The sequence below is a fragment of the Nesoenas mayeri genome (assembly GCF_963082525.1).
Source record: "Nesoenas mayeri genome assembly, chromosome: 1".
Lineage (NCBI taxonomy): Eukaryota > Metazoa > Chordata > Aves > Columbiformes > Columbidae > Nesoenas > Nesoenas mayeri.
In genome coordinates, this window is record NC_137541.1 from 186,911,954 (window position 1) to 186,938,105 (window position 26,152).

Sequence of the window (26,152 nt, forward strand, 5' to 3'; positions counted from 1 at the left end):
TCTTCAGTGTAGGTGTAACCTGCACATCCCTGAAGGTGACGCATATGTAAAACTAAAGTAAAACAGGCTCTTCATTTGTTCCTTCAGTGCTCTGGTTCTTCACCATGAAAGAAACTGACAGTGTTCACACATCTCTGTGTACAAGAACAGTGAGAGTAGCTCCAGTTTTTCATTTGAGGTAGCAAACTCTAATGTTTTGCCACAGATGGCAGAGCTGTGTAAGGGGAAAGAACTACCGAAGGACTGTCACGATTTCTTCAGGCTGGCAGATGCTGAGTACAGAGAATTCCATTAACAGATATTGTTGGTATCTTCCCATTATGGGAAAGAACAGTATTTCTTAGGTCTGTTTACAAGAGAAGGTTATTTTCTTCAACCACAACCTATTCTGAAATATAAAGGAGCTTTTGGAGAGCAGTGGTTTTGAGCAAACAATTACACTCCCTGCAGTTCTTTCCAAGGTTCATATTTTGTATTTAAACCACAGAAGCTGCCCATGGTGATTATCAGTCAGCCATTCAAGAGCAGTGCCTCTGAACTCATTTAGGGCAAAACTGGGAAGAAAGGTGAATCGTACATATAATGAAAAAATTGAAAAACATCATCTCTGAAGGCCAGGAGGAAGGTTCATGGAGGCCACACTTGACTGTTATAATTTATGCATCTGCTACAGGGTCACATGCATTTTGTCTCAGAATAGTGGTCAATGAGCATCACTGCCAAAGATCTATCATTTGAGCTTAGTCTTTATGCAGGAACTAGGTGATTAATCTGATTTCTTAGTCTTTAACATTCCCAGATAAACACCCAGGCATGTTAAACAAAGATGAAAAGCATTCAAGTATTTTAAGAGAAAGAAAAGCAGACTGAGTTACTATATACATTCTGTTTCTAAGTCTTAATGAAACTGTAAAGCCAGCACTCCCTACAACATGTTAATAGAGAGTGTTCAAGAGAAAAATATGCAGTTTATTGCTTTATTTAGTCTGAATGCATTTGTAATCAGTCTGTGTTTTTATTTTTCCCTTATCCCTCTAATTCTGTGTTCAATCAGCCTTCAAACGAGTGTTATGCTTTCCAAAAAACTGGATTCACACTGATTTTGGGGAACTTTGGCACCTTCAATTCCACACAAGCTTCGCATAATAAACAGCCAGTTCTAAAGAAAGTGGAAAACCTTGAAGATCTGTTGTTGGTTCTTTTATCACTTGGCTGGAACAGCATAAGCTTGGAGTCAAGAACAGTTGAGCTCATATCCATTTTTCACATCAGGATGCAGGATGGCACCTCATAAAACTGAGCGAGCAGAATAAAACCTCAGTTTGCATGGTGCTAATGGAAGGGGATTACTATTGTTTTTACAGAAAAAAATCACATAACATGACAAAGTATCACAGCTCCAGGAAGGTTTATTTTCACAGAAATAGCCTGAAAATGGAGAAAAGAAGGAAGGAAAAATTTTGTAGTCATGTTTCTTCCAAACAGCTCAATACCCTGCTCAGATCCAGAAGGGACATTCAAGAGGGAAAGTTGAAGCTAAGAATGCCTCACTACTTTGTTTCGTGTTTTGGCAACAAACTGCACAAAGGAGGAACAGGGTAGTCTCCAGTGATGCCAGCAGAAATTCTCAGATGAGCAAGCAATGCCCAGAGGAAGAATCTAGCTTTTCTAGTCCCTTTCCTACTCATCCCTCACTCAGAGCTTTTCCCAGATAATTTTTCTCCAATTAAACTCACACTGCATTCTGTGGTTCAGTTGCTTTAAATATATTTTCAGCTCCCTCATGAATTTTGAAAGACTGGTTTATTAATTTGTAACTTTTCCTTCTGGCGAAACAGTAGCTATGAAAAGTAGACAAATGGTAAAATGAACTGGATGTGAGGGAAATTATTGATTCTGTCATACAGTGGGATTGTGACTAACTAAAATCCCAACCTCTTCTGGCTAAGAAGCCTTACCAATACAGAACACAAAACCAGCCTGGATGTAAGAAAAATTCTACTGGTAATTGCTGACTGGTTCAGATATGTGGAGTTGTTTTTGTTTGTTTGTTTGTTTGTTTTCTTCTTTTTACAGCCCCTCGGACTGACAACAGGCTATTCTTTATATAAGTGTCTGTTTATTTCCAAGTCAGTTTGAGTCAATAGCACGATTTACAGGAACTGTATGCCATGAGCAGTACATGGTATCACTACCTGTCTTAATATATAAAGAATTTAGAGTACTGTATTGATTTTGGCCACATAAAAGCAACAAGAACATTTGAGATTATAAATAAAATGTGTTTATAGTCTTGATTTATTTAGGGTTAGAATGAATACTGGGAGAATGATCAACCACTATTTCTGTTCTGTTGTCAGTTAGTTTATTTTGTAGAAACTATTGGTGCAGACAGCAAACTTGTTATCTGAAGACTGCATTGGGAATAACAGGATTGAAGTGACAGAGACCTAAGCAAATATTTTGGCTATTATGTCTTTTCCCCCACATGATGAACAGATTATTACAGCACAAGTGTTTGAAACAATTGAAATAGTTTTATGTATTGTTTGGCAACAATCTTGTTCAATGATACAAGAAAGACTCTGCCTCTTTTCAAGGGGAATAACCAACGGTGAAAAGGATCTTAGTAATACCTTGTATTGCTAGAAAAGTAGTTGAAAGCTAAATAAATAAATTCAAACCTGTAAACACAAGTAATGTGATTCTTACTAAGGTTTTTGTTTCCCCAGAAAACACTACTTGGCTTAATGCAGTCAGTATGTTGGATCATAAAAAATACTTAGTTGAAAGATACCTCTCAAAATCATCGTCTGACCTCCTGCTCAGAACCTGGCTAACTTTGAAGTTAAATCAGGTTCCTACGGAACTTGCCCAGACAAGTTTTGAATATTTACAAGAATGGAGATTCTGCATCTCACCTGGACAACCTGTGCCAGTGCTTAACTAGTCTTATAGGGAAGAATATTTTCCTGAGATCAAACCAGAATTTCCCTTGATGCAGCTTGAGACCGTCCTCATCTTTTCATTATAGTCCTGAGAAAAGCCTGCTTTTCTCCATAACCTCCCTTTCATTTGTGTGAGACAGCGAGTCCTCACCACGATTCATCTCTTTTTGTGGCTAAGCACATCCAGCTCTCTTCTTCTCTCCCTATACATCGTGGGATCCATCCCAGTAACCTCTTGGAGGTGCCCAGTTGAACTTGCTGAACTTCTGTTGTAGTGGGGGACCCAAAACAGGACACAGACTCCCGATGTAGTCACACAAATGCCAAAGAGGGAACAATTATGACCTTCCTTGACATGCTGGCTGTACTTTAGCTACTGCTACCCAGACTCTTTTTTTGCACTGCATGGGACCAGGCATTTTCAGCTTCTTGCTTACTAGTGTTCCCAAGTCTTCTCTGCAAAATTACTTTCTAGACAGTGAATTCCAGCCTGTACTGTTGCAGAGGGCTATTCTCTTCCAAGTGTAGGATTTTTCATATAAATACTTATTTTTTTGTTAGCTCTGCATGGAAATATGCCAGCTAGTTGTGTGAAAACAGGGATCCAATATAACAGAAGCAAGTTTTGTATTGTATTGTATTATCTCTAAATATGCTTACAAGGACTCTTTAATTGTTTTTCCCTACAAAAATGTTTTGAATTGTGGTGAGTCTAATACCTGTCTGGAGTGCAAGCTAGAAGTATTATACCAGCATCTCAGTTCTGAAGTCTGGAGCTATTTTACACACTCATCCCAAAGTCCAAGAACTGATTCACTTTACCACTGGCAAGTTTAACAAGGGTACTCATTCATAGCTGGTTCCTAAGAATTGCATCCTAGTTGCAGTTGCCATTGCCTTTTCTGTGTAATTAATCAGAAACGCTGGAGTTACAGATAAGTCTTGATTTATTTAATAGATATTTAATAGTTTTCTCTGTGCTGATTCATTTTACTGAGAAGGAGCAGTGAATTGAATGAAGAGCTTCTGCTTTTGTTGATGAAGCAAAGCAGGAACTTAAAATGTTAAAAATAAAAACTGCAGTGCCATTGTTTGTATAATAATGTTCATTAATCCTTTTAATGAAGCATTTAAGATTTTGCTTTTGTGTTTTCCTTTTCTTTTGTTTTCTTCTTCCTCATATTTAAGTTAAACAATAGAGCAATTACAATTTTTTAAAACTGCCATTGTATTCTATTCTTGGTGAAAGCAGTGTAAACTCTGGGTTTTATGATGAAGGCGTGTATGCTGTGAATTTGTTTTGCTGTAATGGCCTAATCTAAAGCAGGGTGTCCTTGTGATTTAAAAACCGGTGTGCTCTGGAGCTCTGATTCCAAATGAGCTGGCTCATTCCCCTAATGACATAGCTGCAGGCAGAGCTGAGGAAGAGTTGACCCAGTGGTTTGGGTCCAGCAAGAGTCATGATTATAATTACAGTCTGCTCCAGTCGGCACTAGACTTAGATGGGATGGACATGAGAAGATTCACAGTAGTTGACAGAGGAATCAGGGCTTCTGGCCTGAGACAGAAAACAGACAGTATAACTGTACCCAAAGGAGTCCAGAGAGCTTTTAGAGAGGAAAATGTAGTGCTGATCCAGTCAATAATGTTAAGGCATTTAAACTGCAATTAAAGGCTGTCTTAATGAACCAGTCCTCACAGAGTAAGTGCCAAAATCCACAAATATAATATTTGGGGAAAGATATAGAAAAGAATATGCAGTGAGAAACAACCTACTAAATTTAGAAGTCTATTTAATGAGGCTGGGACTTGAATCTGTCATTAGTGTCAAGCACCAGTAGATAGAGAATTTTGACATCTATATTTGAAGGTAAATAATTAGAAAAGCTTGGGTTTTCATTAAATATCTGGGAAAATATGTAAAATACGAAAAGTAAAATGTTCTAGAGAAATAAAAAGTAATTGATCTTCACTCTTGTTGAACTGTAGCATAATCATAGGAAAATATGTGTGAGAAAGTAGGAGACCTCAGAGCTAATATTTCCTACCAGCTTGGCTGTAATGGCCTTACAAAACAGCACAACAGAGAATCTGACCATGAAAGTGTTACCAAGAAAATTTATTATAACCATTTTCTTTTGCTTCCTCCCTCCTAAAAGATCTTTAACATTAATCTCTACATTAATCCTCTATCAGGGATAGTTCTTTGAATCACAGCATAACTCATTTTATATAAATCAAAAAAGGAATCACTTTCATTTGACAGCTTCCATGTCTAGATGAAAAATCACATTATTTTTCTATGTAATATATACTAAACCACCCACTGATCTCAGAATGAGAATTTAATTTGGGCCTCATATTTTGTTATACTGCTTTGTAAGTGTAAAAATGAGCACTTTATTACAAGTAGAGGGTTTTGATATCTTTGCATATTTCCTAATACAATGAAGTAAATACTTAAAAGTAATATTGTGCCACTGTAGAAATATATTCTTTATAGTAATTATTATTTTTATAAAAGTATTACTTATATAAAGACAATATGTAGTTAATAGTATCACTTGTATTATTTCTTCTGCATTTCCATTGACTGAAGAATATCTGTTATAGTAAAACTAAAGATCAGATTTAATCAGCAGTAAAAATGAAATGCAGGGCTATGTATATACTTGGATATCACTAGAATCAAGCTCTGCTATTATTTATACCAGATTATTTTTGCTAGCACTGTGAATAATTTCTGATTTTTACCAATCTCAGGAAAGAGCCAATTCACAGCATGACTACTAAGAGAATGAATACCAAAACATTTTCAGATGGGCAGACTCTGTGAAAGAGCTAAAGATTTGCAACTAGGATTAATCATTACAGCAAAATCTCTCACATAATTACAAACTGCTGGAAGCTATTGGAAGCCATTGTAATGTGAAAATATAAACTTGCTGATTGCTAATTATATGGAGACAATGTCAAAGTCAAATAACATACAACATAATACTGACAGTACAAAAGAAACTTTGAATACCTCAGAATGTAATATATCCAATTAAGGAAAAAAAATTATACTACAGGGAAAATATTTTGGCATAGGCAATGCAGAACTGGCAGATTAATGTCACAGAGTATTTCTATTTCTGCTGGTTGTAAAATATTTGTGTAAAACATTAAAAAAAGCAGGTTTTTTTAGCTGCCGGTTCAGCAGAGGACTTATATGACTATTTTAGTCTTTGATCATCCTAGAGGTAATCTCATCCGTTTATACAGGAATTGTCTTATTACTTGGAGCACGTCTTTTTTCCATCCACTTCTACTCTTCCTTTCTAATAAAAAGGTTTACAATAGGTTATAAAACTCATTTGACCAGAGAATTTTGGCATGAAGAATTTATTTTTTATTTTTTTTTTTTAATATATAGACAGGGGCATTTTAGTGCATAAATCAAAAAGTCAAGTGTAATAAGCATACAGGATCAGTGATAAAATATATTAATCACAGATAAACTTACTTGACCTGTATAACCATATGTGACCTATGAATTTACACTGTGGGTCACAGGATGACTTTCTTGCCCCCAGTTTCTGCATGAACTCAAATACCTACTACACTTGAGGAAAAGGTGTGCATACACAACATCTTCCCCTCATTTTTTCTGGACAAGAAGGGAGATGCAGTGTGCGATAACAAGCTCCTCCTCTCTGGCCAGCTGAGGAACAAGTCTATAGGGTTCACCACTGAGTGCATTTTTCTTGTCATCAGGGTTCCCCATCTGTTCTTCATTCAAGAACTTCCCTCATTATTCAGCTAATATAATAAATAATATAATAGCACTAGTGAATATATTTCACAGCATATGATGATGGTTCTCTCAACCACAGAAACTGAGCAAGTAGTCAAATCTGTGAAAATGAATTTGTACATTTTTAATAATGTCATACAATTTCTTGATAAGTGAAGCAGAAAAGCATAACTGTGAAAGAAGTGTCAGTGGGAGATTTAGGGTAATTTTCCACTTGCCTGAAGAAGACACTGTGGAGTGTTTCATAGTGCATGTTATATGGCCAATAGAGCTCAGAACCATAAAGAAAAGGCTTCAGTGAAGAGACAGATTGTTTTGTTGCTTCAGGATATTGTTAACTAACCTTGCCAACAGTATTATTAGATAAAAGTGTCAGCGTGAAGCTGGATATCTGGACCTCTCAGAAACGCAGTATATTACCTGTAGACACTGTTGTGGTTTCTGCTATAGACCTTTACCTGTATTATTAGAACTGCTTTCCTAAACATACAACTCTTAAAATGTGGACAAAGTGTTCTATATACTTGCTCCATACTGCATTATTAGTTTCCTCTTATATGTTTTATGTCTAGTAAGCCATTGAAAGTACATTACTGATGGTGCTCTCCCTAACTCTAGCCACATAAAATGTATCTTCTGTGCTAATTTTCTCCTACAGCCAGGGGATTCAACCAGTACTAAAGCTGTCCTGTCACACTCATAATTTGAATAAAAGTATGTGAGCTAATTTATTTAAAAATTACAATTTAAAAAACTGACTCTTCAGTGTCCAGGATTTGAAATTTTCTGCACTTCAGATAGACTTTTTGTGCCGCAGAAAGCAATCTTTGTCCTTAAGACAAAGTCCTTACCGATACAGTCATAACATGACTAAATCTAGTATGGGTATCAGGAAACAACAAACAATTTTTCAAGCCCACTCAGAAATTATTTTCATATTAACATTTATTATTTTGCATATTAATTTGTTTAAGGATTAGAACTAAGCAGCTACTGCCCACCAAGTGCAGAGCACCCTCCAGATGATGCCATCAACAAGCATCTTCTCATGGCATGAGGTACCTCTGCATCTGTTCTGGTCTTCCCTACTGCAGGGCAGCCCAGCACTTGTTGAACACTGGAAAAAAAACCCCTTCTTTTGCTTAATTTCCTCCACGTTACAGCAAGGGAAGTACATTCCTTTTTAGCCGTGCTTGACAAGGAGCAGGCGCCTTTACCACCACTGCTAGCCACTGCAAGTTGTTCCTTCACTGGAGTCTCCAACATGATGAGAGTGGCCAAAAGGTCTTGAGAAAGGGGACACAGGCAAGACTTAGGAAATGATTACTTTCAGGTGAGATGGTACATAATGGGAAGATATTATGAAGAAGGGGAAACAAACATGGATCTGGCAAAAAGAAAAAAAGAAAGTTTACTCAGGAATTAGTGCACAAGTCATATTTTTTCACTAGTCAGGCAAAACACTAATTTGTACCTACGCAAGCAAACTGGGGTGAAAAATTTTATAGGGACACCCTTGTTAAAAACTTGACAAAACTGAAAGTTAGAAACCATCTTCTCTGATTACGTGCAGTATTATTGCATGCATTTCTGTCTTGAAACAAACAGCCTGAAACCATGCGAATGCACTTTTCCTACTAGGAGAGAACACTCTGTTACTCTTCTTTAAGGCTATTTTCAAGATGCTTGTGATATGAGTAAATTATCTTGTCTTTCACAACAGTCAGGGTCAGCTTCAGTTCTGGTGTCTAGTAGGCAAATATGTCTCTGCCAAAGACATTGATATTTCATTAACATACACCAGGTTTGAATTTGGCGCAGGTTAACATTTGTGACAGAATCCAGACATATATAGAAAGATACATGCTGAATCTTGTTTCATTCCACATTTAATGACATTTTCTCCCAGTAGTAATACCAATTATTTCAGAAACTGTTTAAGAAGTTACGTATTATTCATCACCAAATGAACCTGGCTCCTGTGGTTATAAATATTATCAAAATAATGTAAAATCTAAAACTAGGTGCATCTGATTAGAATTCAAATCTGAAATTATTTGGTGTAAATTAGCAATTTTGTTATTTAATAAGATAAAGAAGTTTCTGTGTAGATTTATTAAGTCTTCAGCTAACTATTTAATCCAATGTATGTATATATGCATGTGTGTGACACAAGGAAAAACTTTAATTATTTTTTTCCTTTTAAATAAAATGCAATGACTGGCTCTCTTTGATGCATATATTTCTTCAACTGTATATCTCCTATGTCTAGTATACTGCTACTCTACATCCCTTTATAAAAAAAAAAAAATAGGGAAAATAGGATTTAGTGATGAAATGAAAATCTGAATTAAGACCCTGGAATATAGTTAAAACTTCTTTGAAAATATAGCTGAAAAATATGAAGTATTTACTGAGTTTGGGGGTTTTTTGGTGAAAATCAGTTTTAAGGATCATATTTTAAAAACCAAAACCACATCATGGAAACAGACAGACCATAAACTATTGTACAGGATAGGAACATATATATTATGACAAGGATTAGTGAAGCACTGGTGCTTAGTTCATATTGTGCAAGCTCTATGAAATGTATCTGTAATAGTTTTGTCAGTGTCAGTGTAAAAGCATGTAAGCCTGATTTTGAGAGAATTAGCAGGGAACATACTGAGAATACTTTGGTCATGGATGTGGAGTTTGGTTTCGCTGTTTACAGATCTCAGTGATGCTTTTCATTTTCATAGTGACCTCCACCTCAGATTCTGTGAATTCTCTACAAATGCTGATTGTTGAATAATGTAAGTGACTGTGAATTTGTTTTGCAGTTTGAAATCAGCTTTCGAGGTACATGTGTTTACCAGTCTGTTGGCTCTTGGTAATACTCAATTGACAGAGCAGTCAAGCTATATTGTGAAAAATGAATTGTGATAGCTTTGTACTACTTTTTTTTTTTTTTTTTTTTTCATTGAAAGAAGGGCAGGCTAACCCAGCCCTGTCATATTGGTGTTATCAGTATGAGTGGTGTTGCACAGACTTTGTTTTGTTTTTAATCTCTATCCAAAAGTTACTGATTGCAACAAACATAGCATGGGAATAACTTCACAGAGGTAACAAGGAACTAACCATCTTCCTTTCTTCTCCCTATAGTTTGTTGCTCAGCCCAACTGCCAGCAGCTGCTCGCATCCCGCTGGTACGATGAGTTCCCTGGATGGAGAAGGCGACACTGGGCCGTGAAGATGTTGACCTGTGTTGTGATAGGACTCCTTTTCCCGGTCTTCTCTGTGTGCTACCTGATAGCTCCCAAAAGCCCATTAGGGCTGTTCATCAGAAAGCCATTTATCAAATTTATCTGCCATACTGCATCCTACTTGACTTTTCTGTTCCTGCTATTGCTTGCCTCGCAGCACATTGACAGGTCAGACTTGAGCATGCAGGGACCGCCACCAACCATCGTCGAGTGGATGATATTACCGTGGGTCCTGGGTAAATCTATTACTAAAGAAAATACAGTGAAAAGTGTTTTGACCCCTGTGGTTTTGCCAAGCATTCCTAAGGCAGGAAGATACAGTAGGGAGTTCTGTCATAAATTCTTGAGCTAGTAAAACAGGCAAATGGTCCGTCTCTTCCAGCACCTAGAAGGAGCAGTAGACAAAATGGGAAGAATTTAAAAACTCTGTGTGTCACCACCTGATATATAATAGTGAGGGAAAACAAAAAATATCAGGGGTTCCTTCCTGGGATTAAGCAGTGCCCTGAAACATACATATTGATATTCTTCTTAATATCTATTTTCTCCAGGCCAGAAATTGTTCTGATTCTTCTAAGTGTTGAATTTTTGTTTTGTTTTGTTAGTCTATTTTTACAAAAGGGTCCATTTGCCACAGTAATTATTTTTAATGCATTAGAATGTGGCACAGTGTCATTTCTGGAGTGTTATCACTAACCTTTGTTACCAAAAGTATGCATCTTGCTAAAATGGCAGACCCACCTATTGCAAATATTGCCGACCAGCATTGTCAAGTGAGTATTTTCATTAAAATATGCATGCAGAATACATTTTCTGTGTGATAAGAACTTATCACTCAACTTCAAACAAAATATTTTACATCAGAAAGAATAAGAAAATCCCCTAGCATTTTTAAAATGAGGAAAAGGTTACCAATCTGTCCTGATAGATTAAAATAAAAATTTCAATCTGGGATTATTGAAAGTCTATTTTGTGTGGATGACATCAGCCTTAAATAACTTCTGTGTGATATAGCTCAATCCTATTGTATTGGACATTTTAGGTCCTCCATACCTTTTCTTGCCTCACCTACTAGATGGTATCTCTCTTGTTGTGCTGTCTTTTCCCTGTTTCTTATTTTTAGGAACCAACACAAGTTGGACCAGGTCATGCCAAATATACTTGATCTTGACCCAACTTAAACTGTAGAAAGAGAGACTTAGCTTCAAGAATTTAAGTTTGATATCTTCATTTAAGTTGACATCACATGGGCAAGTTTATGCATAAACTTTTCCGAAATGTTTTGGTGGGGGTTTGATACTGTCACCTCTCCCAGAGTTTCCCATTAAGGTGCTGTTTCTATTCACTTTTGCAACTTTTCCCAAACACCTGGCTTTTTGCTTAGAGCAACCAAACTGACAAGGTTTTTGGCATCATCAATCATATATAATTTGCAATGCAGTGTTGAAATTATACTACACCAACTGACAGTGCCTGATATTACAGAGAAGAATGAGTCAGTGGATATTCCTCTATATGTTCCTCGGAAGAGCACTGTGGGAAGCAGGAGGCAGGGCTTCATCTGTCTTTAATTTAAGCAAACAAGCATGTGTGACTGAAAACCCTGTGTGCACTCACTTGTCAGGAACCTCTCAGAAGGACCTGCCTTCCACAGATGAACTGCTTTCTGAGATTTCCCCCATGATAGTACAGGATAACACACCACCAGCCTTCACTGTAAGGTGTGTTGTCCTTCACTGGGTAAATATTGCTACTAACATTAAAAAAGCCAATATCTAGAATTATTGGAAATGAATTAATCAGTCTGACAGATGGCTTCAACTGACATTTCCTACAGACAAGTTAAACTGCTTCAGTGAGTGAGTCACATTTAATTATTAAAAAAAATTTCCTCCAGTAAGTTTTCCCAGTTTTGTACCATCAAGAAATAAGTAACCAATATAAAAACAATTAGTTTGATACATTACTTCCTCAGAAATAGATTCTACAATGCTGAGGAGGATCAGGGGGCTCTTCTGTGCTCTCCCATGCCCAGAGGAGATATTAGTGTAATGGCTTTTCTGTCCAGCCTTCCAAAGTAGTAGGTGGTCAGTATCTATCAAGATTTCACAGTATTCTGAGGCTGAAGAGTAATAAAAGCAAATGTGTGGCTGACAAATAGATCTTCACACATCAAAGTGGGTTTTATCATTAACCCTTCTCTTTAAAAAAAAATAAATTAGAGGGTGGAGAAAAAGGCACAATTTTAGAAGGGCAAGGGCTAGTTACAGCTAAAGGCAGTTCTAAAATTTTGGTGACTTAGTCCTCTCCAGAAAATGCGCAGTGGGAAAAGGAAGAACTTCCATCGCCCCCAACCTCTGACACTGTTGTTTGCTTATGAAAGGGTTTAACTAACTTAGCATCCCGAAGCACTTTTTTGAAGAAGCTATTAACCCTGAGAATTATGACTATCAATATGATTATCATTCCTAAAAGTAGCATTAATATTTGCAGCATAGACTCATACAGCCAGATTACAGCAGTGCTTGTGCTAAATAAGCCCTTCCTCTGCAAGCAAGACCTGTCAAGTCAAGGGAACTACTTGAATAAACAAATTTTTATGAGGAGGAATGAAGATCAAGAGATACCATGTGGTCAGATAGCTTGTGGTTAAACTAGACTGCAATCTTCAAAGAAACGATACCTTCCAAAATGTCTTGCATCCAAATCAATGTATTTTACACACTGATCTCTAGCGGTTCCTAACTAGTGGTTTCCTGTAGTTCCAGTTGCATATTTGCTGGGTTTAGCTTTCAGACTTTGGTTGCTGCAGTGCCTTAGCCCATCCACGGTAATCTCAGGCAATTAATAAGGTACCTAAATTCTCTGTGTCGTTGAAGGAGACAGACACGTCTCCACAGGACGGTTCAGCTCACAGTGTGTGATGAGTGTGTCTATTTCAGCTTTTTTGTTGTTTTTTTGTTAGGAATGAATCTCAGCCAAAACATGCTGTTTTCATATTCACACACATATGAACTTTGGTCTACTCATCTTTTGATAAAATAAATAGCTTTTTCAAGTCTTTATCAACAAGCTACAGTTAGTTTCCAGGCCACAATTTAGTCTATTATCCCATTTCTACAAACTATACAGTTATGCAGTATCCTTACAAAGAGTAACACAGAGAATTATTCAAGGGAGAATAAATCTGAGGTACATAGGTATATATCTTTGCTTTTTCTGCATGTAGATGAAAAATGTTGAAGTCTGAGACAAAACTAATGTGGTTCTAGGGCTACATTTTTTCTCTGAAATTAGAAACATGACCAAGTAAACTCTTTTCCTAAAGCAAAGGTTATCCTGCAGCAGCCACAGCATGTCAAAACTATTAACTTTTTAAACAATATATTTCTTTGTTTGTCTTTTTCTTAATTCAAATAGCTCTGTCTGTAATTTGCATTTTAATAGCTATCTCCCTTAAAATTAAGAAAGAGGAACTCTACTTTCCAGGCTTCTTATCAACATGAATTTCAGCATGAGTATATTTCATAGAACTTAAAAAGTTTCAGGACTGTCCACAACAATCTAACATTTCCAACAATCAAACAGTAATTAGCATTTACCAGGTACTATGTAATAAAAGGCTGTGCATAATTAGCACATATTAAAAGTGTCACTAGAGTAGGAGGCTCAAAGGAAAAAACCTGTATTGGACTGCATTTCCATGGAGACTATCGATTTTACATTTTAAAAGTCTCTTAAGGAAATTTCTGCATTAATTTTGTCTTTTACATGATTAGATGATTACACAAGTGGTGTTACAGTATGTGGTGATTATTCATGGAACAATAAGTCAGTTTAACAATGCTAATGTTATAGCTTTAAAAAGCAGTTGTGGGAAAATTGCTTGGGAAGAAGAATCAGAATCTCCTGTTCTTGCACTGGAACAAATCAGAAACAAGTTTTGCTGGTAAGGAAAATTAATTTGTTCTTCTTATGAGCCATTGATTCAGATCTCCCAAACATGCCAGATGCTTCACACTACAGAAACACAGGCTTATTTCCTATATTTGGGAATCCATCACCACTGATAAGGGAACAGGAAAAACAAGAATGCAATCTTGTGAAAAAAAGTGAGGAAGAACAATATTTTCCAACATCAAATTCTCCATTCAGTTGCTGAGTCATCATGCTCTGAATGTGACAACAGCGATGCAAAGAGGAAATCACATAAGACCTGACCTCACCCTTTGTGTGCCTTGACTGCAGCCCATGTAAGAATCATTTTGATGCCTACAGACTTCCCATGCCTGTTCTTCTGGCGTAAACCCTAGCCTCAAACCTAGCAGTGACCATGCTACATGTCCTCACAGTGGGCATTTGGCTCAGCAGTGAATGCTACAAAATTCAGAGGAGAAAGCCAACAGCCAGACAAAGTTGGTACTCTGTAGATATGGTTAAAAAGATTCTTGTCAGCTGTTGGGGGTGGCTGCAGCAAAAAGAACATTTTTTAGGGAAATATGTTTGGAAGAGTTTTCTGCTCTTTTATGAGCATCTTTAAATGTTCATTGTAATTATGTTGTTCAGAATAGTGCCTGGAGCAGGAATGCAGCCTTACTCTTTAACAATGCATTTCTCATCCTTTCTCTCAGAAGAGTTTATATTGTCAGATTATGTGAATCTATAGAAAATGTGGATGCTTGGGAACTGTGCAAATTGCAAACATTTGTGGTCAGCAAACTGCTGGTGGGATGTATGGGAGTCTACAGTCTTGTCAGTACTTAGCACAATGTACATCCATACTAATGGTACAGCAAGGCACTTCAGATGAAGTGATCATAGAGGCGGCAGTACACTGTGCATCCTCTTCTAAATTTGATCCAAAAATGTTGTGTAAAAATTAAGCAGTTAATACAAATTGACATGTAAAAAGGATAGTATGGACAGCAAGATGAAACAGTGCATAACCAGTAGTGACTAATAAAGTGCACAAGAGGAAAATAGTCCTGGGCAAAGCTGGAACACATCTTCAGCTGGAAAAAAGGCTAATGCACATAATGACCACTCAAGGCCATTTAGTCCAGACTACTGCTTAACACAGGCTAACCACAAGGGCAGATCAGATTGCTCAGGTCCTTGTCCAGTCAAATCTTAAATTCTCCAGGGATGGATATTCCACCACCACTCTACAGCAACCTGTGTCTAGCCACTTGTGAGCTTTTTTCCTGGTATCAGCTGGAATATCTCACCCAACAACATGCAACCATTACTTCATGTCCTTCACATGTGTACCTCTAGGACAAACCTGACTTAAATTATTAGTGGATGACAGCACTAATATCCCCCATTAGTGTACTCTTCTCTAGGCTGAACAAACTCAGCTCCCTCACCCTCTTCTTGTACATTATGTGGTCCAGTCCCCAGTCACCTTGATGGTCTTCACTAATTCACTTCAGTCAGTTAATATCTCTTTTTTGTTGAGGATCTCAAAACTGAATTGAATGATGAAACTATTTATTTAAACATCAGGAGAGCCACTTCTTGTCAGGACTGCCTGACTCTTGATGTAACAGGACCTTTTACTCAGGTACTTGTAGGTTTACTAGGTTTTAAATATTTAACATTTTCTGTGTAGGTGATTTTTTAAAATTATTATTATTTGATTGTTTGTGGGGCTGGCTCATATGTGTCTTCGTATGTTTAAGATTTAATCTAGAATAGTGTTGCCATTTCCAAAACTGGGGCCAAAGAAAAATGTCTTGTTTTGATTACGATAAAAAAAGTTGGGACACTTTTTCTTTGGGAAAATACTTTAAATGGTGCCATGACCTTCAGTTAAATATGAGTAGCCATATGTGGTTTTTGCTATTCTAGTAAAAATCTATCCTAAGATTTAAAAACCTTTGTAAATGTGTCTTCCATCTAAAATGGAGCTACAGACTGTGCTTTGGTTCCTCATTTCCATCCATAGGGTCACAACCAGCCATCATCAGGGACTTCTAGTCATAGTGGCAGAAATGTGATCACTGGATGAGGACACCCCTGCACTTAGCAAACCAGGAAGCTTTTACTTTACCCTGTCTTCAAATTCTTTGCCATAGCATTTAGAATCAGCAATAATTTAGGCTAGATGGAACAGTGCTCTGCCTATATTTAATGGCCTTTTAGAGTGTTTAGACATAGTACAGAAAATAAACGGAGTTCTGTTCCTTAATGATAACTGCCTGAATGTTCATTTTACATACACTTTTATTAGCTATGGGAAACTTCCACAGGGAACACCTTAGAGCTGCAAACAAAGTCTCTGCTTTTACAGGATAATAAAAGATAATCATATATAGACAAGTATTCAGTACAGTCAGATGTTTTCTGGCAATCATAATATTTTGCTGATGGAAGCAGGTTTTGGCAGGATCCTGAGATACTCTTCAGACTTTAGCCCTGTTTTCAATTGAGTATCATTGTGCTTGCTCCACTAGCATTCAGCTGTTTCGCATTTTAAAATTACAATCACATCACTTGAGCATAAAGAAAACAAAACACTGTGGTGTGTGTGCAAGGCTTAGCTTTAATGCCTTTGCTTCACTGTAGAAGCCTAGGCTAAAGATACCTGTTGTTTTTGTTTTATTTTTTTGTTTGGGTTTTGTTTGTTTGTTTTGTTTTTCATTGTCTTCTCTTTTATCTTTCTTCCATTTTTAGCAGGTGTGGTGAATGTTTCACCCTCACACCCTTATTCCTGCCCCAGTGGTCTCCTGGGTTAGAGGTTTTCAGTCTTCCCTCAGGCTTAAAAAAAGGCAGGTTTTCTATTCCCTGTGCAAGAACTTTAGCTGTAAAGCTGCAGTGCTAAACATTCACATGGCTCTTGGGGGACAGAATTTAAACATTTCAGGAAAGAAAGGTGTTTTGGATACTGAAACTCAGTCTCATGTAGAAACCTAATGGAAGCCATGAGATAGGCTTCTAAGTGCTTGTAAGATGCAGTGTTTGAGACTCACTCCTCATTCCATTTCTGCTGTTCCTCTTGCCTAGGCTGTCTTAGTACTGCATAAAATGCAATTTATGGAGAATTTAGGTTTCTTGTATGGTGAATTTTACTTTCAGTACTGTGTACTTAATTTAGACATTGAATCACAGAATTTTTCAATCACTAAACCTCTTCATGGGACTGGGCTCCCAAATATGAAGTTTAGGTCCTCAGTATTGAAATATTAAAATATTTACATGCCTGTTAATAGGAGAGGAAGGGATAAATAGTTTCCTACTTCCCTAAGTATCTACTTCTGGCTTTGCCTAGAGCTGTACATACAATGACAAGCTCATCTGTGCAGGACTCAGAGTTTTGAGCAACACTGTAAAGGTCTTTCTGTGTTTCACAGACAAGTTATACATTCATTTATTCTGCCTGCAAGTCTTGTATCTCTTTGTGGATCTAAGCCTTATGCACACTTGAAAACTGTATTTCTTAATATTAACTACCTGGTATATAATATATATACTAATATAATTTATTATACTAGTAACACTGAGAGAATGTAGTAAGTGCTGACAAAGATAACGAACATGCAGATGTTTGGAGATACAACACTTTAATGAATATTAGCTTGCAGTACTGTACACATTGGATATGTATTACTTTATTAATTAAGGCTATCTATAGGAATAGCTAGGATATAAGCCTTGCTCCTTATCCTCTCCACAATATTCCTGTGCAATCAAGAAACTATTTTCTGTATTAAATCAATTTTGATAAATACATACCATGAACAGTTTCAGTGAAGACATAGAGATTAAAGGATAATGAGTAAAATTGTGCATGCTCCAGTCTTCATGCAAACCTGTTGAGCTTAATAGAGATTTACAAACAGTAAATGAGGATATAACTTTTCTTTGAAGAGATTTAAAGATTCCTGTGCAAAAGTACCTGAAAAAATGGACCAATGCTTTTGGCTGGCTACATGTCTCTTACTACAGTATTGTAGACCAGAGTTCAAAAGCAGAAATGTGCAGAACTTCTGTACTTTATCTCCTTATTTAGGTATCTTTCCATGGCCCCTTACTTTGAACTGGGGCACTTAGCACATTTAGTTGTCCTGATTTGGAGATTAAATCAAAGTAAACATAAAGAAAGAAACTCAGGTGCCTACAAAGAGGCACCTGATCCCATTTTTGAAGTCTGATACTTACAGAAAGGTTGTACCTAAATAAATATCCTACAGGAAACCCGTACCTCTTTTTTCAGTGCAATGGGGTGGCCAGTTTGGATACATGAGGCATCTAAAATGGTGCTAGATGCTTCTGTTTAAGCACTTGATATATTCCGAAAACACATTATCTTTCATAGAATAAATCATAGGATGAATTCATACAATCATAGAATGTCCTGAGTTGGAAGGGACCCACAATGTTCATCAAGTCCAACTCCTGTCCCTGCATATGACAGCCCAAAAATTCACACCATGTTTCTCTAGATCGTGACGACTACACCATCACCATCTACAGTCCACTGATACGGACAGCTTAGGCACAAACCTGAAGTGGTTTGGATGAGCATCTCAGATTAATTTGAACTTTATTCACCCCACTAGCCAACTCATATTGAACGTAAAAGTCAGTCCAGGGTTACAGTTTATTTTTTGATACAGTCCAGGCTATTTTTTTTTCTTGGCTTATACTCCTTTACCAAAACCCTGTTTTACAGAGGCAAAAAAAAATAGAAGAAAAATAGTTAATAATGTTAAGATAGTTGTAGCAGGTTAAATCTCCTTTAATCTTCCACTATGATAATGAACTACAATTCATTTGCATTTCTGAACATTTTGCAAAGGAAATTCAAAAGACTGCTTAAAAAAATTTAATGACTAATTACATATATTTGGAATTTATAGAAGTACTGTGAAAGTCAGTCTTCTTGCTATTCAAGTTATGAAAGAGTGGGTCTAAAGATACTAGCTACTGTCCCTTTTGAAGACACTGCATTATGGGAACAGCTATCCGACATATGGATGCGTCACTGCATAAATACTCAAGCAACTGAACAGTCTGATGCTATTGAACTGGGTGGTGAAATAAGGCCATAAATATTTGAGGGGCTATTCAATGCTGACTGTCCAGACCATTTGCACCTGCCATTCCATAGTGGGTGAATTATATATGTATAACACCATAATTCATAATGACATGCCTAGACTCGGTTTCATTCGCAGCTATCACTGTTTCTTAGAAATTATACTTTTTCTTGAACCCAGGAGTAATTGCACTGCTGACACATAATCAGCACTGAATACTCTCAGGTCTGATAGATTATAGTTCATCCAAAAGGCTGGAATGCTCCATAATCCTTGTATTGTTCATTACCTTTTCACTGCACTCTGGAGGCATTACTAAACTTATCTTCACTGCTTCTGTGGGGGAAGGAATTAAATTTAATTGTACAGATGAGAAAGTGAAGACAAAGGGTGAATTGAGGTTAGATATTAAGTATTCTTAGTGTTGAGTTGTGTGCACAGATAGGTTGAACCCGCAATTCCCAGACTCAGCTTGCTTGAGTATAACTGTCCTGGGAAGAAAGCTGGGACATAAATGGCACCTCTGACCATGTCAGTCCCAGCTTTTTGCCTCACCTGACACAGAACTCAGACACTGTGCACAGTTGTTCCCTTCCCAAACACCCATTTCCCTGTCCACAGGGGAAAGGAGAGGGTGTGCTTTTGATTTTGTGCATATTCCTTTGAAATACCTGTATTCTGTTTACAAAATATGCTCCAGAGATTGGAAGACCCTGAATTATGCCAGGATGCCTCTCTGTTCCTTTTGTTAACTTCACGTACCTTCAGCACAGATCAGTTCATCAGCCCAGGTGTAAAACAGAAGAGATATTTCAAGCCTTATCAATGCTTACTGATTTTCCTGGGAATTACTTTGCTTGAGAGAGCTTTTGATCATTAGCAGCTTGTCTGACTTCTTGTCGTGCCAGTGAAAAACTGTAGATTGAACAGTAGAGCAACGTTGAGTTTGTCCATGTAATGGCTTCACAGTCCAGTGAAAATATGTTCTTCAAGAAACATACTAAAAGGTTGTTGTTGAATTTGGCATGCAGAGACTGACCCCAAGGAACCTCTTGCATCACTTAATGGTAAGAAACAAAAATAGCACAGAGCAACCAACCTTTTGTGGGAAAGGTAAGGACAAAATTAGCTAGGGATTCACGAATGTTTTTAAAACCAAATATAGTTCAGGATAGTGCCTTTGATGTCTTTCTTTGACAAATCTTGATGCTACTATTTAGAGTGAGTCTTAAACAATAATTATATTTATAAACAACAAAAGACATTGTGGAGATGGTGTAACATTTTTGTGAAGTTTCATAGTTCCTGGAAAATGTATTTGATTTTTGCAGTTGCTCAAGATTCAGTACCAGAAAGGAATTTAGACAAGATGTATTTAGGATTTTTTGTCTTAGAACTTAATACAACTGTGAATGCATTTCGTAGGGGAGTTATGTTTTTGTTGTTTATTTCTTTTGCATGGGAATAAGAGACTTGTTCCTTACTACGTAGCTGTGACTTGATAATGAGATCAGTCAGGATAGATCCAGAATTTTCACCATCTGAAAATTATTTGTAAGCCTTCACAAAAAAAATATAGTGTCTAACCCAAGGCTTTATCCAAATGGACAGAGAACATTTGTAAGGGTACTGAGCTCCTGCTCTGCCCAAAGTTGAAAGGTGTGAACGTGCAAACTGAGTCTTATTTTATGAACAGAAAAGTAGGTCCACATTTTTTAAAAGGCATTTCAGTGTCTAATATTCAAAGATTTCAAGATGGAAATATAGTTTCAAAATCTAAGTCTACAGATAGGTATAAATATACAAAGCTCAGGGGTCAGTACTGGGGCCAATATTATTCAATATATTCATTAACGATTTGGACGAGGGAATAGAGTGTACTATCAGCAAGTTTGCTGATGACACTAAGCTGGGAGGAGCGGCTGACACGCCAGAAGGCTGTGCTGCCATCCAGCAAGACCTGGACAGGCTGGAGAGTTGGGTGGGGAATAACCTGATGAAATTTAACAAGGGAAACTGTAGAGTCCTGCATCTGGGTAGGAACAACCCCAGGTTCCAGTATAGGCTGGGGAATGACCTATTAGAAAGCAGTGTAGGGGAAAGGGACCTGGGGGTCCTGGTGGACAACAGGATGACCATGAGCCAGAACTGTGCCCTTGTGGCCAGGAAGGCCAATGGCATCCTGGGGTGTATTAGAAGACGGGTGGTTAGTAGATAGAGAGAGGTCCTACTTCCCCTCTACTTTGCCCTGGTGAGATCCCATCTGGAGTATTGTGTCCAGTTCTGGGCCCCTCAGTTCAAGAAAGACAGGGAACTGCTGGAGAGAGTCCAATGTAGGGCAACAAAGATGATTAAGGGAGTGGAGCACCTCCCTTAGGAAGAAAGGCTGAGGGAGCTGGGTCTCTTTAGTTCGGAGAAGAAGAGGCTAAGGGGGAACCTTATTAATGTCTATAAGTATATAAAAGGTGAGTGCCACGAGGATGGAGCAAGGCTCTTCTCGGTGGCAAACAATGATAGGACAAGGGGTAATGGGTACAAGCTGGAACACAAGAGGTTCCACTTAAATTTGAGAAGAAACTTCTTCTTAGTGAGGGTGACGGAGCACTGGAACAGGCTGCCCAGGGAGGTTGTGGAGTCGTCTTCTCTGGAGACATTCGAAACCCACCTGGACATGTTCCTGTGTGATCTCATCTAGGCGTTCCTGCTCTGGCAGGGGGATTGGACTAGGTGATCTTCTGAGGTCCCTTCCAATCCCAAACATACTGTGAAAGCTAGTCATGTCAGTTTCTATGTATTAATGTATCTACATACACAAAAATCTACAGATTGATCATATGTAGTATATGATATCAGATACTGAGTTCTTAAGGATTTTTAAAAGTCTGATGAGGTAATTATAATGAAAGCGGGTGTTTTTCTACAAATGTTTGTATTTTATTTCAGTGCATTTTGTTCTTCAGCAAGAAGCATTTTAATTTTTCTCTATTTTATTTGCTTGGAAAAAATATTTTTACAACATGTAGGGTTTATTTTAGAAGAAACAACATTTTTGGTCAATGTTCAGAAATGTTTACTGCAAAAAGAAAATATATTTAGCACAAAGATTCCATTTTTTAATAATTTTTTTTTTCTGATTAGTTTTTTTCTTGCATTAGGCAAACTGGACTTCAGTCAAATGGTTGCATTTATCAGCTTGCATTTATAATACTTCACAATGCTATACAAAAGCTCCCCATGGTGTCTGTCATTTGTAGGGCCTCATGTGGTCTCTGGGATTCTTGCCCTGAATTTGTCTGTTTTATTCCATTAAAACCATGGGGTGTTTAATGAAATTTGTTTCTATCATCTCAGCCTGTTTCAAAATATCCAAGCTGTTATTTCTCTTTTACCGCTCCAGTATCTAGTTATAAACAATACAACAAGTGCTTGAAAGACTCACCTTCAAGTTTTCAATGTAAGTCCTTGATTAATGAGGTGAAAGATCTTCATAACGTTGATAATTTCCTTTCAAGTGGCAATAAATGATGAGGAATGGATAAGTGAGAGTATAAGAGGCAGGTGTTAAATCTAGCTATTGTGAAGAGATAGGAAGGGCACAGTTGGAGCAAAGAGACAACCAGAATATCACAAAGATTATCCAGCTAAAACAGTGAAATCTTCTGTGGGTGGAATTACTTAAGCTAAATACAGGCACCTGGAAGTTAGGCATCTGTTTCAATTCAGCCTGATCCTCCATGGTTCCATTTTCAGTCAATGAGAAGATAGAGCCTCCTACAGATGACAGGATTATTGTCTTGGAGAAGCTTGCTTCATCCCAGGGAAGTAAAGAGACCTTTGGCCAATGAACTTGACCCTAACCTGACTATCTAAAGGCTCTTGCTTTTAGATTTACTCCTTGTATTTGTCTGGTTCCTCTTGGCACTTTTTCCCCAGTACCTGTGTGCAGGCTGGTGATGTCCCCTCTGCTTTGTTGAGATGTCTTTCTTGCTGCTGGATATAACATTGCTGCTTTGGCACATTGATAAGCAGACAATGCCTGGACTAGAGATCTCTTTTTTACCTGGAACAACACACATTAGACAGTGTCATCACTGCATGTCTTCTCCTCTTCTGTCATGTCAGGTCATATTCTGGAATTGCCCAAAAGACTCTTTAGATAATAAAGTCAGGTTGTGTCCAGCTATTCATAAGTCTTCTAAATAGAGAAGGGAAGTGTGCAAGGTGACAGAGGAAATGTTGCACTTATCTCTGGATATTTTTTTCTTTCTTTTTTTTAAATGACAGATTTTCATAGCCTTTTCCTGATTTTCCCAATTAATGTAACAGAACAAAATTGGCATATTGTATCAGACCCAGTGAAGATAAGAGCTGACTGACTTCCCCCTCCCTTCCCCCCACCCTTCCTTCTTGCAAAAATATACTCTTATGATCTACAACAAGATTTCAAGACCTCTGGCTATATAGCCATGAATTAATCCTAAACAGCATAACTTGGAATCCCTGGGGTTTGTTCGTAGAATAGCTCCATCATGTAAGCTCACCACACCTTAGAGAAGCCTTCAGTTTTGCAGAAAGGCTCTGGGATTCAGAGTATGCTTTTCTAGGATAACTCTTCAGGCACATTTTGGGGTATTTACAGAACTCCAGAGATCCCAGTTCTTCAAGCATTCATTGCTCTAATTGAGGACCCCTAGGATACTTAGCCTTAGAGACCTGATACCCCCAAAGACTATCTCAGCTTTCATGGTGAGATTGCTCTGGAGTTGTAGATTTTGGCAATCAGCCTTAGGATTTTGACCCTTCAAAGATTTTCCTTCAAAAAGACATATCTGGAAGGCTCTACTGTGCATGCGATTGTTTCAACAACACAGCATCCATCAGTCAGCCTAGCTTCAATTTCTCTGGAGTCTTGTAAGATCTCAGTAACTGTACTTATATACGGTCTTTGCACTTCAATGCTTTGGCTGGCAAGAAAGACTAAACTATCACATTTCCAGTACAACCAATAAAAATGTAGGATGTCCAGTCTTTCATAACCATTTGCTTAAAAAGAACAAGCCCTGCATCAGGATGAACATAAAAGTTGTCTTGAATGAAGACATAAATTTAGAACTACCACCATTACAATGTCAAAGTAATCTCAGAACCTTCAGCTGCTGAATGACTTCAGCATTATGGGTAGTTTGGATTATTTGTATTTCTAATTCATAATGATCAAATTTGCAATAGCTGTATACTCTCTTCCTCTATTTATAGTAGGTCAGTATTTCTCTGTTAATGTCAACTTTACAATTACATTTTATTTTCTGAAGCTCAGGAAGTGTTTGGGAGAACAGTCTGGCTTTTCACTCATCGAAGAAATAAAATGCAGCAGCATTAGTCAGTGTTTCTTTTTCAAACTGTACATAATTCTATTATATTTTAGGAAATGCTATCAAAGCATAAGATGCTGAGCAACAGTCTTATGGAGAACAGCCTTGTCGCATTTGTCTCAGTTCATGTCTTTGGCTGGTTATGAATCACAGAATATCTCAGCAGAAGACATTAATGAGTCTACAGTCTCTTGCTTAAGCATTCATCTTGTTAATGTCCCAACCTATTTCTGCTCCATTTCTAAAGCATATTTTAAAGAGAATGCATAGGTGTGATGCATTACAGAAGAGTTTATTGAATTGTATTAACATATGCATTGATTTGGAAAAGCCTTTTTGTTGGGGGATTTTCTGTCAATGCAAGTGTGCTTTCTGTGCCATAGCAGTCTTTCCAATGTCAAGATCCTGGGGCGATATCTGTATTATTAAATTAAAAAAGATCAAGGAACTGTTCTCTAACACTGAGGCTTAGAGGCCATACCTGTATTACACAGCCTTTGGCTCCAGGTCTCCTCTGAGCCTGGAGCCAGGTATTCTCAGGCTTCTGTGGCACAGTGGTTATTTTTATGTTCTGCAGTTGGAGCAGGGGTGATTCAAAGCAGTGTATGAAATGTGAGGGGTATATTGTTGCCCTCAAAACAGCTGCTTTTATGACCTGCTGATGCGTAACATTATGCGTAACATTATGCCTAGAGGGCAGTGGAAGAGCAAGCAGAGATATCTGCAAGTACATGGACTGTGTGTTGGAGGTTCAAGGGGACTGTGGAGGGAAGGGGGAGCCAGACCTGCTGTCATCAGCTTCATTCTGTGTGTCCAGGGTGCCCAGCTCTTTGAAGAGTGGTTATGTCATTTCACAGGCCAAAATGGACAGGCATTTAGGAGCCTGCTTACTAGCCTTGTGAAGGGATGTTCCCTTTGTGATGGCACTTTGGCAGTTAACAGCAGCAGTGGATGCTGTTAGTGGACATTGACACATGCCATGAATTAATATTCAACAGTTTTCTCACTGTGACTCACAACAATTGATTGCAGCTAGAAAATAAATATTAGCTTCCTAACAGTGCTATATTTTGTGTATTGGTTTTATCTGGTATCCTGAAGTTAGAGTTTAAATCAGCCTGTCTAGGCTGTTGTAGACACTAAAACAGGCATGTCCCACTTTCATGTCTACATGTTTCCACCATGGGCTTTTCTGAGAATATGTTTCCCCAGCTCTGCAGAATGTTGAAATACTGATGGTGGTGTGGCTGAAAATGAACCTTCTGAAAATAAAAGTTGCTGAACTAATCAGATGATTCAGATACTTGCAAGATTTATGATTACAGATGATGACACAAAGAAACAAAATGGGAACATGCAGCTGAGGTTTGAGGGGAGATGGTAGTGAGGAAAGGAACCTCTCCCTTTGAAGCAATCAGGAGATAGAAAGACTTAAGCCAAACCACTATGAACTGGCATCATGTTTGAGAGAGGACACAAGTTTTCCACGCAGTCAACTAGATCATTGAAACAGAATAGTAAGGTTAAAGGTGAAGTAAACCCAAACTAGACTGAGGCAGGACTCTATGTGCTTGCATGAAATCTGTTCAACATTTTCTAAAGCAAAACATGATAAGCAGGTGGAGAAAAACTGTGTTGAATTAGCTATATCTCAGCATGTAAATGTGAGAGACTGTTCTCTTTTGTCATGAATTTTGTCACTTTAATGAGCAAAACAGTAAGAAATTCCTTTAAGAAAATAATT

General features: G+C 37.7%; 1 protein-coding gene across 1 annotated transcript in view; it reads left to right on the top strand.

Annotated features, from left to right (window-relative positions):
* The window catches only part of TRPC4 (transient receptor potential cation channel subfamily C member 4), a gene marked incomplete at both ends in the record, with an annotated part of 92,155 nt that overhangs the window by 42,073 nt on the left and 23,930 nt on the right, over positions 1–26,152 (top strand). The window contains one exon of the mRNA XM_080352826.1: positions 9,892–10,228. Within this exon, the coding sequence (XP_080208952.1) occupies positions 9,892–10,228 (337 nt within the window). The remainder of the gene's footprint in view (positions 1–9,891; positions 10,229–26,152) is intronic.